Source organism: Manis javanica, chromosome 12, assembly GCF_040802235.1.
Source record: "Manis javanica isolate MJ-LG chromosome 12, MJ_LKY, whole genome shotgun sequence".
Classification (NCBI taxonomy): Eukaryota; Metazoa; Chordata; class Mammalia; order Pholidota; family Manidae; genus Manis; species Manis javanica.
The window spans coordinates 26,307,233-26,326,078 of NC_133167.1; the positions used below are offsets into that span (position 1 = coordinate 26,307,233).

The 18,846-nt window shown below is 41.1% G+C and overlaps 1 protein-coding gene across 4 annotated transcripts in view; it reads left to right on the forward strand.

The window, feature by feature from the left end:
• The window catches only part of METTL21A (methyltransferase 21A, HSPA lysine), a 263,654-nt gene that overhangs the window by 125,706 nt on the left and 119,102 nt on the right, over nucleotides 1-18,846 (forward strand). The window contains exon 4 of one of the 4 annotated variants that reach the window (XM_073218227.1): nucleotides 15,237-15,298. The exons of the other annotated variants lie outside the window; for them this stretch is intronic. Within the exon in view, the coding sequence (XP_073074328.1) occupies nucleotides 15,237-15,283 (47 nt within the window). The 3' untranslated portion in view covers nucleotides 15,284-15,298. Of the gene's footprint in view, nucleotides 1-15,236; nucleotides 15,299-18,846 lie in introns of those variants that run through there. 4 annotated transcript variants of the gene reach the window in all.

Genomic DNA, 18,846 nt, shown 5'->3' on the forward strand with positions numbered 1-18,846 from the left:
ATAGATTTGCCATGCTGTGCAGCAATCCATCAGTCCCAGACTTCATCTCCTGGTTATTTATGAGTTTATATAACTTGAATAGGGTCCAGACAAGTTTTTCTGAGTTTGGTTCTTCATTTAGTAAGTTTATTTTGGAATATTTTTTCCTATGACTAAGTTAGGTCCACACACCAGAAGATGAGGAGTATTGATGTTTAGAGTAAATCAAGCAGTCATTCTGGTAACTGATAATCTCAAACCAACTTTTCTCACAATAATCAGTCAATTAAACAACGTGAAATGGTATTTTCATTTGAGATTTATGAATAACTGTGACTGCAGATTTGAGACATTTTGATGTATTAACTTTTAATTTTTAAAGTACCTTCCTTAACCTTTTTTGACTTCTTTAAACTTCTGAACTGTTTTTAAACTTCTCTGAAGTCAAAATAAATATGCGGTTTTAAAAAATATTGAGCTTGACTAAAATTTTTTTCCTGTTATGTGAGTCTAAGGCTAAGTGATGACTAGGTTAGTATTTGAATATCTGAAAGGACATGCTGATTCCTTTAGTGATACTTCTGCAATTTTATGAAGAAAAACTTTTGTCTCACTTTTTAGGGGAACAAACTATGACTCAGAATGATATACATTTCAACTCTAATAAAGTACATAACCTTTCAAATCCATTTGTGGTCTAGAAGATCCTAGATGCCATGGTAGAGTTTAGTTTTGGAGCAAGAAATGGTAGTTAAAATTAACTGGAAAAGTCTAGTGGGAGAAAGCTTCATACTAAAGAGACTTTAAGAGGAAAATAACACAAACAGTGATTTCATCAAAAGGTGTAAAAAATAAACAGATGGGGGGACATGCCAAGAGGAAATGTTATAACAAATCTACTGTTTCCCTTCCAAATAATTTCCAAAAATAATCAAACCTGTAAGAGTTACATAATGTGCAATTAGTAATGCTTTATTGTATCTTGTTTAGTTTTTCTTTTCTTTTTTCTCATACTTCTTGCTTGTGGACATAGAGGCAGAATTAGAAGACAGGTTCTCCTCAAAACCAGTCAGGGGAGAGAAGGGACAGACCCAGGAAGCAGTCCCCGGCAGTTAGGATTCTGTTCAGCAGAGAGACTGTCTTCTTTGCCTTACACGAGGAACTTGGGTGTTTTCCTCCCAGGACCGGGGATCTTGGGTGGGGCGATCCAGACCTGAGGCTCCTTCAGCTGCTCCAGTCACGTGGGCTCCGCCACCGGCAGGCACTGTGTTAATGCTCCAGGCAACAAAAAGGAGGAGGAAGAGGCACCCCGGTGAATGGCTGAGGTCTGTGAAGATGGTCCCCTGGAGGCTCCACCATGTGAATTTTGCCTCCATTCGCTACCAGCCATGGTCACCTCTAACCAAAGGGAATCTATAGGAAGTGGGGGTTGGGGAATGGGGAGTTAAACAGTACTCTGTCACCCCAAATAGAATTGAATTCTCTTGATAAGAAGGGGAGAATGCTTTGATTCTTGATTTTAAAAGTATTTACTTTATCCATTTTGCCAAATTCAATAGAAGTTAAGATTCATCTATTTCTCTTATGACTTTCATCTCCTATATCTACTATATTAAACAAACGCGGTTGATTGATAGATTGGTTGACTCATTTTACTAATAATTGTCACGCATACTTCACATAAATATAGTAGGGTATTTACAAAGGAAATATATGCTCTTGCCTTTGAGGGGCTTATAGTTGCAATTTTAGGCATTCATAAACATGAAATAATTAAAGAACAATCCAACTGATACAAAGGGTATGTTATCTTCATTTGTGTTTTGTTTTCTATTCATTCATAATGTTAAAGTACCTGTTGAACTGGACTTGGTTCCAGGGATGTTTTCATCAAATTATTTGGTTATATGTGATCAGTGGTTCAGAAAAACATAACGGAGGTGTTGGACACTTGGATTCTTATGGCATAAGGATTTGTGGGGAGGTTGCATAGATTTTCTGCTTCTCAGTTACTCTATGAAATACAGGATATACCGACAGTCATCCAGTTAGGTTTTGGATAGGTGGGAGGCTATGTAAGACAGTAAGGAGCATTGCCTGGATTCCTCTTCCAGGTCTGCCATTTATTAGCTGTGTAACCAGGGGTATGTGCCTCGGTTTCCCTATCTGTAACATGGGTGGTGGTGGCATAAACTACAGAGCTCTGATGTGGAGATTAAGTGAGTTAATATATGTAAATTGTTTAGAAAGAACTTCGCACATAGTAAACACTTAATAAAAGTTAGCTACTATTATATGGTGTTTCAGTTGTTAATTTAGAAGTAAAAATTCAGTATAGAAACATGGGCTTGTTTTTCTCCTGTGCATGTTTTCATGTGTGCCTCCATCCCTGACTCCTCCTTCCCCCCCTCCCCCTCGTCACATATTTTGCCTATGTCTGAGCTGACATCTGTGACTGGGCCAGAGGGGACAAAGGGGGCAGCTAAGACAGCTTTGGAGGCTGGGAGAAACAGCCCCATGAGCTGAATGCCTTGAACCAGTCTGATGGGTTCTTGAGCTGGGTGCCTAAGTGAAGCAAGGGGACCTGCCAGGAGAGATGTTGATTTCAGCTGTCACATGTCCCTTTTTGGACTCTCCTCGGGACTCTTGACCCTACCCCTGCAGCGGTTTGAAATGGATTTTATTAGGCCTGTCATTAATCCTTGTATCTATTTTTTTCGCTCGGTATCTGGTATCTAAACTGCGTGAGAGCTGGTAGCACATGCTTGGCCCACATTCTACCCAGACCTCTCCTGAATGTCCAGCTCTCTCTCTCTGTTGTATCAAAACCAGAATGAGGTCAGGGGTTTGGAGGCCCAATTCAGCTTGTTAATCAGTGAAGCAGTGAGGCTGTTTTGTGTTCTTCCCCTTTTTGAATTTCTTTCTGAGCCAGAATTATAAATAGGATATTCTGTGACCTATGGGTCAAAAAGGGAATAATGAGGCAAATGAATTTTGATCATAATATCTATTATGAACATAACATATAAATAATGAATATCAAGGGTTTAGCTCAAAGACAATAAAGGCAAAGGATCCATGAAACTTTTCTCTCTCCTTATGTCCAATTCTTATTTTATGACTTATATCTAGGTTGTGTGCTGACAGGATTTTTAAAAGTGAGTAAAATTTTTTAACCAAAAAATAATTTGCTAGTTTTTATCCTATAGAATTCCTTGAATGATGAAGCCCAGTTTTGTCTTACACTGTTTGCAAACAAAAGTGGAACAATAATCCAAACTAATAAACAAATCTGAGAATGCATTTAAAATCCCTTTATTTGCCCAATAAGAGAAATTTCTGGAGAGTAATTTTTCAAAGGAAAATAATTACAGCATTTGTGTCTAAATATATCTTTTTGCTTTTGTTCTGCTTCAACCTAAGAGTTTTAAAAATTCTTGTGTAGAGTTGTTCTTTCTTTGTTACTGACACAGCTTTTCAGAATATGTTTTTTTTTTAAATTCTTTTTTTATTTGTACAGCCCTGGGCTTCCACATTTCTTGAGAATATTTTTCTTTCTGAATTTCAAGGGAGTGGTGTCTCATCAGCATATTTGATATTGTGGGTGTGGCTTTTATTTTATTCCAGCAAAGCATTTAGCTTATTCTCTCTCTCATCTTCCTGGGTAGGGAGAATGTAAATTAGTGACAAACAGAGCTCTTTCCAATTCTTCCCTTGATTTGTCTTCTGTGGTGTTAGCTTCTATACCGTTCAAATATGTGGGAATTTAAGAAGAAACAATCTCATTCAATAGCAAGCAATTGCTGTTATGAAATGGACTGTATGATGAACAATGTGTGAAATAAAATTATTGGGTTATTTAAATTTGCTGGATGTGCCACACCCATTTTGATTATTAGGCACCGAGTTGATAACCTTCATCCGTGTTACTCCAGGAAGACCCTCATGACACTTATATAGGAACTTGGAGCATTTTTCATTTAGGCAAGACTTCTCAACCCCAGCACTGCTAATTCTTGTTGTAGGGGCTGTCCTGGGCATAACACGATGTTCAGTAGTGTCCCTGGTCCCTACCCTCCAGATGCCAGTTAGCAGCCCTCCTCCAGCGTGACTACCAAAACTGTGACCCCACATGTCAGATGGGCCCCGTCTGGGGAACATCTCCCTCCCTACTGATGTAGAAACCCAGGCACAGGTTTATATACATCTTATCTGCAATAAAAGGTGAAATCAGAGAGTTAACTTCCTGCAGTGTTTGGATCCATCCACCTAATTGATTCTCGTTAGATGACTACTAGTAAGGAGAGGGCGTAAAACAGATACTTAAACTTCACTTTGACTCATAGTCCTGTTTGCTTGCTAGCTAGCCATATATTAGAGGCTATTTCCCAGGAGTATTCGAATGTTTAGATTTCTAACATAAGAGCTATACTAACTATAAAAGAAGAAATTTTAGAAAGGGTTGCAGTAGAAATCACTGATTATTCAAGTCCATTAAAACTGAAAGTGTAAGGTTTATTTTCTGACTCCCAATCTGTCTTTATTATTATTATTTGTTATATGTATTTCTTATTACACAGCTAATGCATGTTCATTATGGAGAAAGTAAAAGAATAGGTAAAAGCCAAAAGGGTAAAAATCATTCCAAATCCCATTTCCTAGATATAATTGGTATTAACATTTCTATGTGTATTCTCCAAAGATACGATTATGTAGCAACAGATTCCTTTTACGTAAAGTCCACTTTGGATAACGTTTTAGTATTTACTTTCTTTCTAATGTTGCATCACGGTAAATCTATCATAGTCTTTACAGGATACATTTCTTTTGTAGAATCAGATGCCTTCTGATTTATGGTTACAGTTGCCAAATCCTGGCGAGGCAGAAGGAACAAGTATTATTCTCTCTTATTTATGGAGTATTAAAAGGTAAAGAGGGTTTAATTGGATTACTTAATGCCACAGAGTTTATCAGGGGAAAATGTTTGAATAAGATCCTGGGTCTTCTGCTTCCTAATTCAATGTGCTTTCCATTAGTCTGCTTTAATTATTTCAAATATAGATTTATATAAAAACTTTCTTTATCAAAACTTTAGGTGCTTTAGAGATAACTTTTAACTCAAATAATGCCTAAAACCTGTATGGAGAATTATAATGATGAAAAGAGACAATGGAGGAAAAGTGTAAGGGAAACAAAAAGAGGTAAATCGGAACTTGTGCTCATAAACTTCACCTCCCTTGACCTCATCGTGCAGTGTTACTTAAATTTGCTGAGTTCTGTAGAATAGACGTTCTTTCTGTTAGGGAATAAATGTGTGCTCTCATAAACTCTCCAAGCAAGAGGAAAAAAGTGTATAACTGAAAGGCCTAGAAACCACAGGCAACTGTTGTAAATCAATGAGATGGGCTGGGTGTTTGTAAGGGACTGGGGGGGACTGTGCTTAAATCATAGTGGGCATGCTCCATTGAAAGGGGCAGCCACTGCTCAACTTTGGTGGAAAACGGCCCACTGGTGCCTGTCTTCTGATTTTACTGAAAAATCAAAACTTGGATTTTTAAATAAAATATTTTGATTAAATAGAAATACAGTATAGCCCACCCTAGCATATTAGCAAGTGAAGAGTGCCTTGAAGGGCTTGGTCAGCTTTTGGCATATTTGATTGTTGGCCTTGAAATATTTTTCTGATTTAGAATTCTACTAAGAAGAACAATTGACGTGGTGGGTGAAAATTTTCCTCTCACTTGAAAATATTCCTCAAAAGGGTCCTTGAGAATGGCCCGAGTCCTTCCTGTTTTCAAAATGCTCCCCACCATTCCCCAACCCCTCACCATTTCCATAAAAGGCATCTCCTCTCCTTTGGGCCACTGTTTACCTATTGTGCATGTCATGGCTCCCAAACAGATGTGCCCTCTCCTGGGACAGGTGCTGATGGCACAGGCTCATACGCAACAGGCTTCTGTTAGGTGGTTCTTAGGACTGTTACAACTCAGGTCCGAAAAATTGCTTTGCAATGTCCGCCCTTCGTATGGAAACTTATCTGACAGCCTCCTCCAGGTCTGTGATTTCTATATAATTACAGGTGATCTGTTCCTGCAGGAAACCAGAAGGTTATTTTCTATTCACAATCACAAAGAGTTGTTTTTTTTCCTAAAAATATATTTATGAACTGATCTGTTGCTTCCTTATAACAAACCCTTCTCCCTGGAATGGATTAAGGAGATTGTTAGATTGTATTCAGATTAGAGACCCTAAACCTTTTCTGTTCTGGAGCTTTTCTAAGTTTTGTTATGAGAAAAACATTTCCTCCCTGAGGAACTGAATCCTGAAAGTTCAGAGCCCAGTAGCACTAATTGTTTTCCATTCATCTCCTCCAATATTCTACAAAACACATGTAAAAATATTTCAATCTCAATCCCAGGTTAGATATAAAAATGTGAAGAGGGCATTATGCTATGTAAATAATATGTTATATTCACACGTGATGCTAAATGGATGCAAAATTCTTCTGAGTACTTTGGGAAAACTAGGAACATGAAAACGTTCTGATTTTAAACTCAGGATCATGTCATTAAAAAGTTGGCCGTGAGAGGGCAGCATTGCCTACACAAATCAAATAATGGAGGCTAAATTAAACCTCGCAGATGTGATTTTGAGGTTCTCGCACAATTTGGTTTCAAACACAAGGAATAATAATAGAAGCAGCATAACTTATGCTTGAAAATTCACAAATTTTTCAACAAAACATCTTTATCTCTTTGTCTAGGCGCCCATTAGGACAAGGCTGTTATTACCTCATACCTGTTTTTTCTTACATTTCTCCCATCTCTCTCACATTCTACTCTCAGTTTCTGTAGTTTGGTGATTTATTTTTAAAAATCTCCCTGCTCTTTTATGGCCCTGGCCATATTACTTAACTCTAGTGAACCTCAGTTTCTCACCTATGAAACTCCCAGGCAGGCTGGGTGGTGGATAAAATGTGGCCTCACCTGTGGGCAGGCGGTGGTTCTTTCACTTAGAGGCTCACTTTTCCTCTTCAGGGAACTGAAGGTAACAAGAGCATCCATCTACTTCACAGGGCTGTTGTGGGATGTTCTTTAAAATGGATTTCTAAAAAGCCTGGCACATAGAAGGTGCTCAATAAATATCAAAGGGAACAGTGGTAGGGTTTTTATTTTGTTTTTAATTGAATGAATTGCCTATGTTAATAATCCAAAGAGATCACATAAGACTTCTCACCTACCCAGTTCCATTCATGCATGCTACTCGCCTGGCTTCTGTGGGCAATGGGTTGATGCCCTTGATGGAGTACTTGTGTCTCCCACAGCCTCTTACCATTATCTTCAGATGATGGTACAAACTCTACCACATGGAGCAGGAACAGCTGAAGGAAGGAAGCCTTTGTATTTTGTCCCAGGTTGCAGGTGACTGTGCTCAGTGCTAACAAATCTGAACAATCTAAAGCCCTTAGTGCTGCAATTTATCTAATTTGTTTCTTTGGTCAGATTTCATTTTGAGGTTGACAGTTTAGAGAGACTAGGAGAGGGCATTTCCTTTGGGAAATTTGGTTTCATTCATTACTAGGTGGCAGGCTGGGGATCAGGAGGACATCTGGGGCCTGATGGTAGAACAAAAGTCACTTGGGACAGACTTAGGACAATGATGTGTGACATTCTTTCTCCTCTCTGCCCCTTACTTTCTTCAGCCCTTCCCATGGCTACATGGGAGGGCTTTTTATATTTAGCTTTAATCTTGAGAAAAAAAGAATTTGTGATTTATAAAATAAGTTTAAAGGTTATTTCTTCACTGCAGGAGGCTGGGGAGAAAGCTTTGCCCTTCCAGAACCTGGGGTAGAAGTGGGAGGGGGTGTTCACCATCCTCTCATCTGATTTCTAAGACTATGCTAAGTTACCAAGGAGAACAACCATCATTTATGCAGCTCTTTGCAGTTAAATGTTCAGAGATGAATGTGCTTGTGAAACTGCTCTCAGGGTGGCAGCAGACACTCGGAATGGTGTTTCAATTTAACTAACTGCATTTCAGCTCATTGAAAAACACAGCGCATAGATGGGGCTGCTGCGAGAACACTTTTCAACCTATAAATCAGAGCTGGAGGAGATGCTTAATTAAATCAGTCCTGAGGTTACAGGAAGGAAATGCAAACCTCTCCCTCCCAGAGCTGACCCGGTTCAAGTAATGTGGCAGCCAGAGAACTTGGAAGTGTGTGAGTAGGATAAATGTAAATATACCAGAATCAGGCACTTCTCTGCCAGCCTAAAAAGTGAGAAATCGGGTGTAGAGACAGACAGCAGCTCTGACCTCCCAGCTCCATTCTGTGTGTAAGAAACATGTGTATGAAGATGACCAGAATGTCTGAACTGCTGTGTTTCAGATTATAGTGCAAAGGACAGCCTTTCTTAAAAGAGCTTAATTTCTGCATAATCCTGTTATTTGCTGCAAGATTTTGGGAAGCCTGCAGGTAGTCCTACATCAGAATTCTGTATTTGAAAGGGTAAGTCATTAACTAAAACCTACCAGTTCCTGACTGGGGGAACCTGGTGAGAATTTGGGGTTCTAGCCTGTGGAGAATGCAGTAATGAAAGCAGGCCTCCATGGAGGGACAATGAGCAGGCTGTTAGCAAGGCTGGGTGCCGAGGATGCCAGGCGCCCCACACAACCCGGCTGGACCCTCATCTCTCGGAGCATTCCTTCTGAACTTCATGGGCTTACATGACCACCTCTCAAGAACCTTATCTCTCCTCGCCTCCCCAAATTTAATAATAGGAACCCACGACTGGAAGAAAAAGAGTAGGACATAAATAAGACCCCCTGGTATTTTGTTTTAGCCAGAAGACAGAAAGGCTGGAGAAGTCCCTTCAATTCAGTCAAGCCCATCAGCGTTGGTGCTGGGCCTGGTCATAATCTTACGGTCCAGTCGAGAGCAGGCAGGTTCTGGTGATGAATGTGATGTGGGGAGGAAAAAAGTTTTCCTCAGCCCTCTTGGGGTCCCCAGCTGGGCCTGAAAACCACACTAACGCAAAGACAGGTGAGCAAGAGAAAAGCATATGCCTTTATTTAATCTAAGTTTCCTGTAAATCACACAGCCATCATAAGGAAATGAAGACCTGGAGAAGGGGTTAAAATTGAGTGTTTTCATGCTGGGCTTGATGGAGAGCGGAGGGGTGTGGGAAGATAGGGCAGGACAGCGTATGAGCTGAATGTGTTATTCCAGGGGAAACTTAGCCAAGCCTATAGGTTGGGATCCTCCTGAGTGTCGTCTGTCTTGGGAGATCTGGAGGCACCCTCTTTCCTCCAGGTGTGGGGAGCGCACCTTTCACATGAGGCTCTCATGACCTGCATCAGGGTAGCAAGGTGGAGGGAAGGAAGGTCAGAGAGTCCTTCCTGCACCTGCTTTCTCACACTCCCTCGGCTTAGAACAGTCAGGACTTCCAGGGGGCCCTCTGTGGAGGCAGTGCCTCTTGACCCCCTCAGCCGTGCTGTGAGACAAAGGATTCATGACCCACCCCCTTACATCTATGGTCATATATTGATCACACTTGTTTTTCATTCATAATTTTCTGTGACTCTTATTTCCCATGCTGCATCCATTTCAGCCCTGTTAGCCCCTTTGGGTCTGTTTGTTAGCTGGATCACCTCTTGTTAGGGCTTAAGGTTAAGTTAATAGTCAGGGAACGAGGCTTTGTGGGGATGCGTTTATTCACATCTCCTGTGTCTGAGAAGGAAGACACAAGCCACTCCCCTCTCCTTTTTATCTCTTTTCCTCTCAGGCTCCTTGCTTTCCGCCCCTCTCCTCCTGCTTTCCTCTCCCTTACAAATGACCAAGCGGGTCTGAGCAGCATAGTCAGGGCCTGTGATGAAGGTCAAGCATTTGTCACCCTGCAAGCAGCCGCCCTGATTCTCGTAGGCCCTCTCTGAAATTGATGAGAGCTTTGAAGAGGAAAAGTACAGACACCAGAATTAAAAGGTGCATGGAAACCAGCAGAGCAGGCAAGCTAGGGGCAGGGAGTTAAGACCCAGGGCCGAGATGCCGAGATGTTTGACGTGGGCAGTCAGTCCCGCACCTCTCTGGGCCTCAGCTGTGAAGTCAGGGGCCCGGACTGGACGCCCTCCAAGGCTGGCTCTGGGGTTCTGGGAGTGCATGAAGCAGCAGCTTGCAATTTGAAAATTCTGTAGCACGCTTTTAAAGTTAATTTCTTGCAAAAGATATCTTCCTGTGATCTGTGTGTTTATACCCCATTGCCAATGCAGTTATTGATGAATAACTCATTAGAACCAATCAAAAGAGAAAAATAAAAAAGCACCAAAAAGGCAGAATGATGAAGTACGTGAGGATACTCCCAGGCAGATTCTGGTGAGTAATTTGTTTATTCCTGCTATCCTTGGGGTTGCCACTAAATCTGGACTGGAGAAACCAGTAAATATTTTTAATGTGACAAGAAAATCAAAGCATTCTGTGCATGGCACACTGTTGTTACTACAAGTTTTATTTCTTTTATTTTATTATTAGCCATAACCTTTTGGGCCTGATCTCATTGGGGAGCACTGTGTAATCCCGAGAAGGGTGACAGGCCAGCTGGAGCCATCTCCGCGTGCCGGGCCATCTGCTAGTAATTCACACGACAACAGCCAGGGCCCTTCTGATAGGGTGCATGGAGCTGATTTGTGACTTGATTCAAGAATATTTATTTTTAGTACAATGTTGCCATATATATTGTAGGCTAATCATGTAGAGGGACTCAGAACCTCTCCAGACCCAAACACATTTTCCACTCAGCTAACACCGTATGCATTGTGCATTTTGATCCACCCACTAACACATTCATTCTCTTCTCTCTGGTGCATTAAGGAAACACACACACACAACCACTTGCCCATCCCTGTGAAAACCTAATAAAAATAATAGCAAAGAAAGGCAGGGTTTATTTAATTTGGTTTAGACAGGGGCAACATTAATTTCCTTGTCTCAAAGCAGCCCACGTCTTGGAGAGATTCTATAAAACTCAGCAAAAGAAATGGGGTTGTTGAGGTTTACTTAGTGACTCCTACCTGGCACAGAGAGAGTTAAATTAAAAAAATAATTGAAATGCAATCCCAGCTCATGTTACCTATTAGCTGTGTATATTGACCAAACTTATAATCAGATAATGCAAACAATAACAAAGTTATTGATTGAGATGTCAGGCAAATAGGTACTTATCATGCCTGATGCTGCTGATAAGCTCAGGGTCCCCCTCACATGGCAGCCTGGCAGCCACAGAGGCCTATTGCTTCTGCAGTTGGTCATCTGTGGCTTCCAGCAGACATGGAATCTGTAGGCTGAGTCCATAGGCAGGAGCTGACTTCCCCACACAGCGGGGGAACACTGATGTCACCTAAAAGAATGCCACCGAACTCAGGCTGTGGGGGAAGGAAGGGTTGACTCCATACCACAAAGAGGAGCCGGTGAGCAAAGTCTGAGAGTGCCACAGGGGCACAGAACCCTTTGGGGCTGTCTCCTCCTTGGGCACACTTCTTTCCCCCTGACTGGAGGATACGCACAGGAGCAGGTCCTTAAGCAGCTGGTCTTCGCACTGAGCTCTGAGCTGACCAGTAGGGGTGCGGAAGACAGATGAGACCCGCAGACCCTCCCCACTGAAAACCAAATGTATCACCTCCACAGCACATCTGCTCCCCAACCTGGGCCTTCCAGTTGGCACGGAAATCTGGCCAGACGTATTATTATTGCTTCTCCCAGCATGTTATCAGCCTGAGGCATTCATGGTTGATTGTCTAAATTTTAGATGTGAACCAGCAAAACGCCATCTCTCTTAGCACTTGTAGTATTAGGCGATTATACGGCTGTGGAGGAGATGTAATAATACTCATTAGTTTTTGGATGGCCTTGCAAGGAAAGGATGCTAGGTCTGTGCCAGACAGAGCTGGTGATTGTTCTGATGCTTGAGTGTGTGAGGAGACCGGGAGGCTGGCAGGGGGGTGTGGTGGAGATGATGAAAGGAGTAGGGACTATTTATTTTCTTATTTTTTCGTAGGTGATTTGCTGGCCTCATGTGAGGGAAAAAGCACTGTGTGTTTTCATTACCAGTTCCTCTGCATGCAAAGGACACCAAAGGTGTGGGATATTTGCACAAAGGTTATGCTCTAGGGAGGAAAAGGAATTCTATTCATTCCTTCTTTCCACCATTCCTTCAACAGACGCAGATTCTGGTCCCTGTGTCAGCTTCCATCTGATGAAGGATAGGGCGAGGAGGAGGTAGGGAGTACACAAACACAATTATTCACTCGTTGCTTTATTTCTGGAGATTTAGGTTGTTTCCACTTTTCCAGTGCCTATAAATAAGCCGTGGGCCTCTTTTGGAGGCCTGGGATTCTCCCATTGGAAAACCGCTGTTGGTTTTAAAGGACCACTTTCTGAATCGATGTCCAGCATGATAGATGCTGTTTTTGAGACTTCTCTCTTGAAATTATCTTTAAAAGCCTATTTTTAATATCCTTAGTCCTTTGAGGGTGAATCTAATTTGACTTTTGGAAGTAGTCAAATGTCCTCTGGCCTTAACATCTGGTGAGCATGATGAGGGTGAATCATCACCATCTTCCTTTGTTGTTAAACATGTGTCACTATAAAACAATGCAACTGGTTTTAGGGTGGGGATAAGGTTCCTAAAAGCAACTAGTAAGAGAGCTTCTAAGTGTGTTGAACAAGGGCAGCACCTGTGATGACAGGGAAGGTCAGCACAGCACGTGGTAACGACATCAGGGCGTTCTTGGTCTCACCTGGACCCCTGCACTTCCCCGTGGATGTGAAGCCAGGTACTTGGCCCCTCTAAGCTTCAAGTTGATCATTTATACAATGAAGCTCATTTTATCCACCACACAGAGTTATCATGAGGATTGAATAACATGAAATAACTAACAGGAAAGCATCCGGTACAGCGCCTGACATATGGCAGTTGTTATTATCAATAATACATGAAGTGCTTCCCACGAGGAATAAATTGAAGGGAGCTATGTTTTCTTACCCCTTAAGACTATAACTTTCAACCTGTTTGTAAAAGGTAGCAACTCCATGCTTAGGACTGTTGGATACGTGCTCGATGTTATCTGTGTGCTGCCCCACATCCACTCCCCTCCAACCTGCTCTGTGCCCTGTGAGGAATACATGGGTTCCCTGGCTTCTGGATGGATTTGGACAAGGGGGCAAGGACAGGTAATCAGAAGAGTGGTTGGGGTATTTATGCACCCAGTTTGCTTCCCAGAGGCTGCGGTGCCCTCTCGGAGCCCCTCTCTGCAGCTTCAGTCCCCCTGCCCTGGCTGGAGACAGCTCTGCTGTTGCTAGCCCCTAGGGTGCTTCACCCTCCTCTCTGGTTTCTTTTAACCCTACTCATACCCACAGATAAACCCTTCACTAACGTCTCCTCCATTACCCTACCTAGACCCTGACTGATCCAGTTACCACGGTTAGTCTCCAGTGTTGATCTATGGCTCTGATAAAAATGATTTGATTGTGTTGATGGTGGCTGGGAAGAGAATAGGATCTGATAAATTTTAAGCTATGCAAAAAGCAAAATTTAACAGAGACACAGAGAGCAGGCTTCAGAAATGTCTATGCTTGTGCCTGAGAGTTTACTTTCTAGGCAGAATCATTGTTCACTCCTTCCTTCATCCTCCGGGATTGCTATGCGCGTCTTCATGTTAAGTGCGTGTGTTGTCTGAGCAGCACTCAAAGTCACACTACTCAGCAAGTCACAGATGGAACCCGTGTCAGCCAGTGTCATAAAATGGATCGACAATGGGCTTTCTGTCCCTCAATTTGAGATGATCTAATTCAATTTCTATGATTTATGGCTTGAGAGAAGACATTTTATATCTCCCTCCCAAACTTTCATTCTGTTTCTTATTCCCAGATTTCCTGGGATCTGAATCTGAAGGAAATTCACTTCTGAAGACAAATTTGTGCCTGTTGCCACGGACTAGTGCTAATTATAATCACTTTGTTTTACTCTTGTTGCTAACTCAGGAGTCAGCAAGTATCAAGTATCACAAAACCAACTTCCATCTTTTGTATGGAATGAGATTTCTTTTGCAGGAAAACTCAATGATTTTTTTTTTTAAGATATTGGCTCTGCAAATCATGAGGACAGTGTGGAAGTAATGGGCTGGCTGGACTGTCAACATGAACTGCTAATTTAAAGACTGGTGTAGTGGACACTGCCCAGCCTAGATCCCTCTACCAGGCTGGCACACCATCCCCAGATTCTGGGAGTGTTGGTTGCTAAAATCATATAGTTTCTTTCTCCAAAGAATTGGCAGGGCAAACAGGAACCTCTCTGTAGAAGGTTATAGTCCTCTTCACGCAGCCTGTAGTAAATGATGGACAAATTCCTTGCCTACAAGGGTACACCTCCGCAGGAGCCTCCCCACCTCCACTCTTGATCCCTGCTGTTCTCCACCCTGCTTCCCTCACCTCCTGACAGCATTTTTCTTCCAAGCACAACCTCAGTAAATCATGAACCCCAATCCCTGTCTCAGGCTCTGCTTCAGGGAGCCGAGCCCTTCCCCTGATCTTATTGTTGAAGAAGTGGTAAGTGTGAGAGATGGAGGAGAGAGATGGTTCCTCGTATGTGCGTGCAGCCGGCTGGGTATTGGCCCTCAGAATGCTCTTGGAATAAATAGATGCCATTTGGGTGGCTGCATCAGAGGCGGCTGTGGGTGTAAACAGTTGTTAGAGTTCTGAATTTCATCAGCTGTGGAAAACTTCAGATATCCTGGCCCTAAGCCCCATTGGGGTAGTTTATATCACCAAAATTCTTGAGTCACAGAAACAATTCGCCATTTGTTCTGTTGAGAGCATTTGGCCAGATCTTTCCGTCTTGAACCTTCCACTGTAGCTGAAGGCCCAGCGTATTTCTGATGGCTTGGAAACATGGTCTTGGACAATCTGGGAACCTCTTGATATTCCTTTGTGAGGAATGCTTGCCCCCTTTCCTCTTCGCCTAATCAAGTCCCTCATCACACAGAAACCACACTCCTAAAACATTCTCGGAGGAACCCTGCCCCTCTCTGCCCATGCCAGTCATTCCTTCATCCCTCTGACATTTATGCATTATAATTCCACAGACCTATGCTCAATCAAGCTTTTCTTTATTTAAAACTTAAGAAAAACCCTTTTGTGTATTACCTACATAAAGGGCCCACATTGTACGTGTGCAGGTTGATGGATTTTTACATATGTGTTTTCCCAGGAAACCACAACCTGGATCAAGATCTAGAATATTTTCAGGACCCGTGATCCTCAGTCCGCTCTCATCTACCTACTGGTAAGAGGTAACCGACTATTTAACCTCCAAAAACAGATTAGTCATGCCCACTCTTGAACTTCACACAAACAGAAGCATACAGTGTGTATTCCTTTGTATCTGGCCTCTTTCACTCAGTGATATCTGTGAGATGCATCCGCATTGTTTGTTCTTTTGTTTATAGCATTTCTTGTTATCGGTTTTTATGTCTTATAATTCTGTATGTTTTTGCCCTGTCTTCCCTTTTACTTTGCATATCTCTTCAAGTACAGGTTTTGTCTTTTATATATTTCAGACATTAGCATACAGTGGACATTTAAAAATATCACACAGGTGAATGCAGACTAGATCCCAGTTAATACGGCTACTTAGTGAAAGTAAGCTTTTGTCTCCTCTCTCTGGTTGCATTGCATGTGTAGCTGAGATAGTTGTGTCTGGGGCTGAAGCATGTTTTACTGTAATAATAACAATAGTAATAAATATTTATAGGACTTTTGTTCAAGGGATTCAGAGTGACTTGCAGTTTCTAGTTCATCTTTTTATTTCCTCTTAGAATTGGCAGGAAAGCCACAGAGGTCCTTTTGCCAATGGGTAAGCTAAGATACTCTGAGGTTAAGCTACTGACCCCAAGTCCTGGAGAACATTAGTGGCAAAACTGAAGGTATAATCTAGTTTTAGCTCATTCTTTCTCTTGGATTCAATCCCAGGCTTCTCTCGTCCCTAGAAAGGACTATTCCCATGGAAGGACATCCTTAGTACAACCACAAATATTAGGAGAGGTTTAAAGTTTTGGAATCCTGTTATTATATCACTTCTTGTTTTGCTATTTTTTTCATTCTTGTATATGAGGATTGAAGGCTTGTCTTTAAATTTGTTTGTCCTTTACGTTTTATAATACTTTTTATAGGTGTTTTAAATAAATCAGATGTTGGAAGTCACAAATTTATAGACATTATAGAGGGAGGTGTTGATCTATGCCTTTTCACAGTACAAGATACTTTTAGCTTCTGGGGATTTCAATATACTTGGGATGACAATGCAGGAGAGGCTACAGTGCTGACTACCTTCTTACCATATATATTTATATATATATATTGACCACAAGCTCCCTCTTTTTTGTTTCTTATGGGATCACATTTCCCATTTACAATAGGAATGAAAGGAAAACAGGACTCATTTGATACAGAAAAAAAAAAGTGATGCCCAATTTAGCCAAATAGTTGAAGTCTTTTATAACATCCACATACTTTCTACCTGCTTCACAAATACATGGAATTGAAACTGTTCCATGTAAATAACAGGGTGGGTTCTTTTCATATGAAGAATTTTGAGACATAGGGTCTAGAGAAGTGTATGGACAAGTTTGGGCAGAATTTGTTAAACAATATGAAGTCAGATCTGTCTTCTTTCTTGCCCTAAATTTGAGGTTTTTTTTAATTCCTCTTTGATCTGTGGTTTATTGCATATGGGAGGAAAAATATCTTTTCCTTCTACCTTTTTAGGTTTTAGGCTGGGGCCCTTGTAAGAAAAGACAGGGCAACAAAAGAAAAGCATATACTTTTCTTTAACTATTAATATAAGTTGATACAATGTGGGAGCCTTCATAAAGAAATGAGGACCTGAAGAAACATTTAAACCTGAGTGTTTTTATACTAGATTTGATGAGGAGTAGAAAGTTGTGGGAAAATGTGCTAGGACAAAGGGGTGCAGGCTAAGGGTAGTTAACTGAGGTGAACATAGCAAGGTGTGTTTATTCAGATTCTTCAGGCATCCGTCCATTTCAGGAAGTAAGGGAGCTCCTCTCCTCCACGTATAGTGAGGGCACCTCTCAGCTGAGGGTCTTAGGACCTTCGTCAGGGGAGATGGGGAAGACCAAGAGTGTTTCTTGTACCTGCTATTTCTCAAACCCCTTCAGCTTAAATATTTGCTGTAATAAGGTGACATATTTTGGATAGCATGTCCTGAACCCTGTCATTTGGTGTATTGAAAGCTTTTGATATCACATTTTATTGCTTCTTTATAAATGTACTGAAATGGCAATTTCTCTAAATTCTTTTTCCTTTCTGTTCTCCCTTTTTGTTTTTCTTAACTCAAATTCATGACTGGGATAATGGTAATTTTCTTCTTACCTTCTAGGGTGATTTAACAAGAAGCTTTAAGAACAACAATATATATTAATGGTAATTGATTCCCCAAATTTGAGATCTGTTTAAGTGTTTTGATTCCTCCAGCTCAACTCATGAATGTGCCGAACTAATGAATAAATAACTATTCTTGAAAAAACACACACAATAGTAAATATTAACAAAGGATCTGGTGATAGCACATGTTAAAATTCAGGTAATTAGGTTCTTCCTATGTTTTTTAAAAAATGTTAAAATGCCATGTGGATACTCACTCCAGGAAGGAAGAAGCTCTGCAATATACTTTGTTCTTGAGATGTTATAACAATAAACAGAGCTGCTATTCTGGAAGCATCTGTTAAGCCAATTACATGGCAAACTTTCAAGTTCTAGAAAGAGAAGATTTGCTATTGGTGAAAAATTTGACAACCAAGAGAAGACAGGATCTAGCGAAGAAAGCAGGTGATGGAGGATGTGTGAGCAGGATCTTGATGGTGTCTGTTTCATTACAACCTGGAAATTAGACACTTTTACATGCAATATTTTTTTTCACCTAACAGTTCCCAAATAAACAGTTAAAGTGGTTTTAGGTGATTAAAGCAATATAGGAGATTAGTTTTGTTATATATAATCACCTTTGCTTCTCCTTTATTGATGAAAACAGCTTTTCTCAGCGGGTTGTGTTATCTATTTTAGATGTTGCCTGATCTTGTTTTTTAAATGTAAATCAGCTTTTTAATCTTTTTTTATGTAAATTTGATAGCCCAGTACCAGCAATTATTCTGCTTTGTTGCAGCTCCCTCTTTAGAACTGTCTCTGTTTATGTTTAATTGTCCTAATTGTCCAAATTTGAATAAACCTGGAGAACAGCAATGGAGAACATTACTTGTTTTTAAATTTACAAAAAGGTGTAAGCACTCCTTCCTGAACTCCCCTTTAATTCTTTATACTGTTAATTATGATCTGGGAGATTGGAAAACCTTGTTATTGTCCCAAGGTGGCTACTCCAAATTATAGGTTTGTTTACTCTTGTTTTACTACTTTATATCAGACTTTTTATGAACATGATAAAATGCTTCTCAGAGACAATTTACATTCACTTTTTAATCAGTGCAGGATGTTAACAAGGGGGTATCTACAAGAAAAGGTACTTTATGAGCTTTTAGAGGTTGGAGCCAGTAACCAGAGTCCAGGAAAGGAAATTTATCCATTTTATCTATCCAGCTTTCATCCATTTGTCCGTCTGTCCATCCATCCATCCATCCATCCATCCATCCATCCATCCATCCATCCATCCATCCATCCATCCACTCACCCATCTATCCAGCCATCCATCTATCTGTGCACCCTCCCACCCACCCATCTATTCCCCCATCTAGCCATTCATCTAGCCATCCATTTTTGGAGTGCTTGAACTAGATGGCACAATTCAA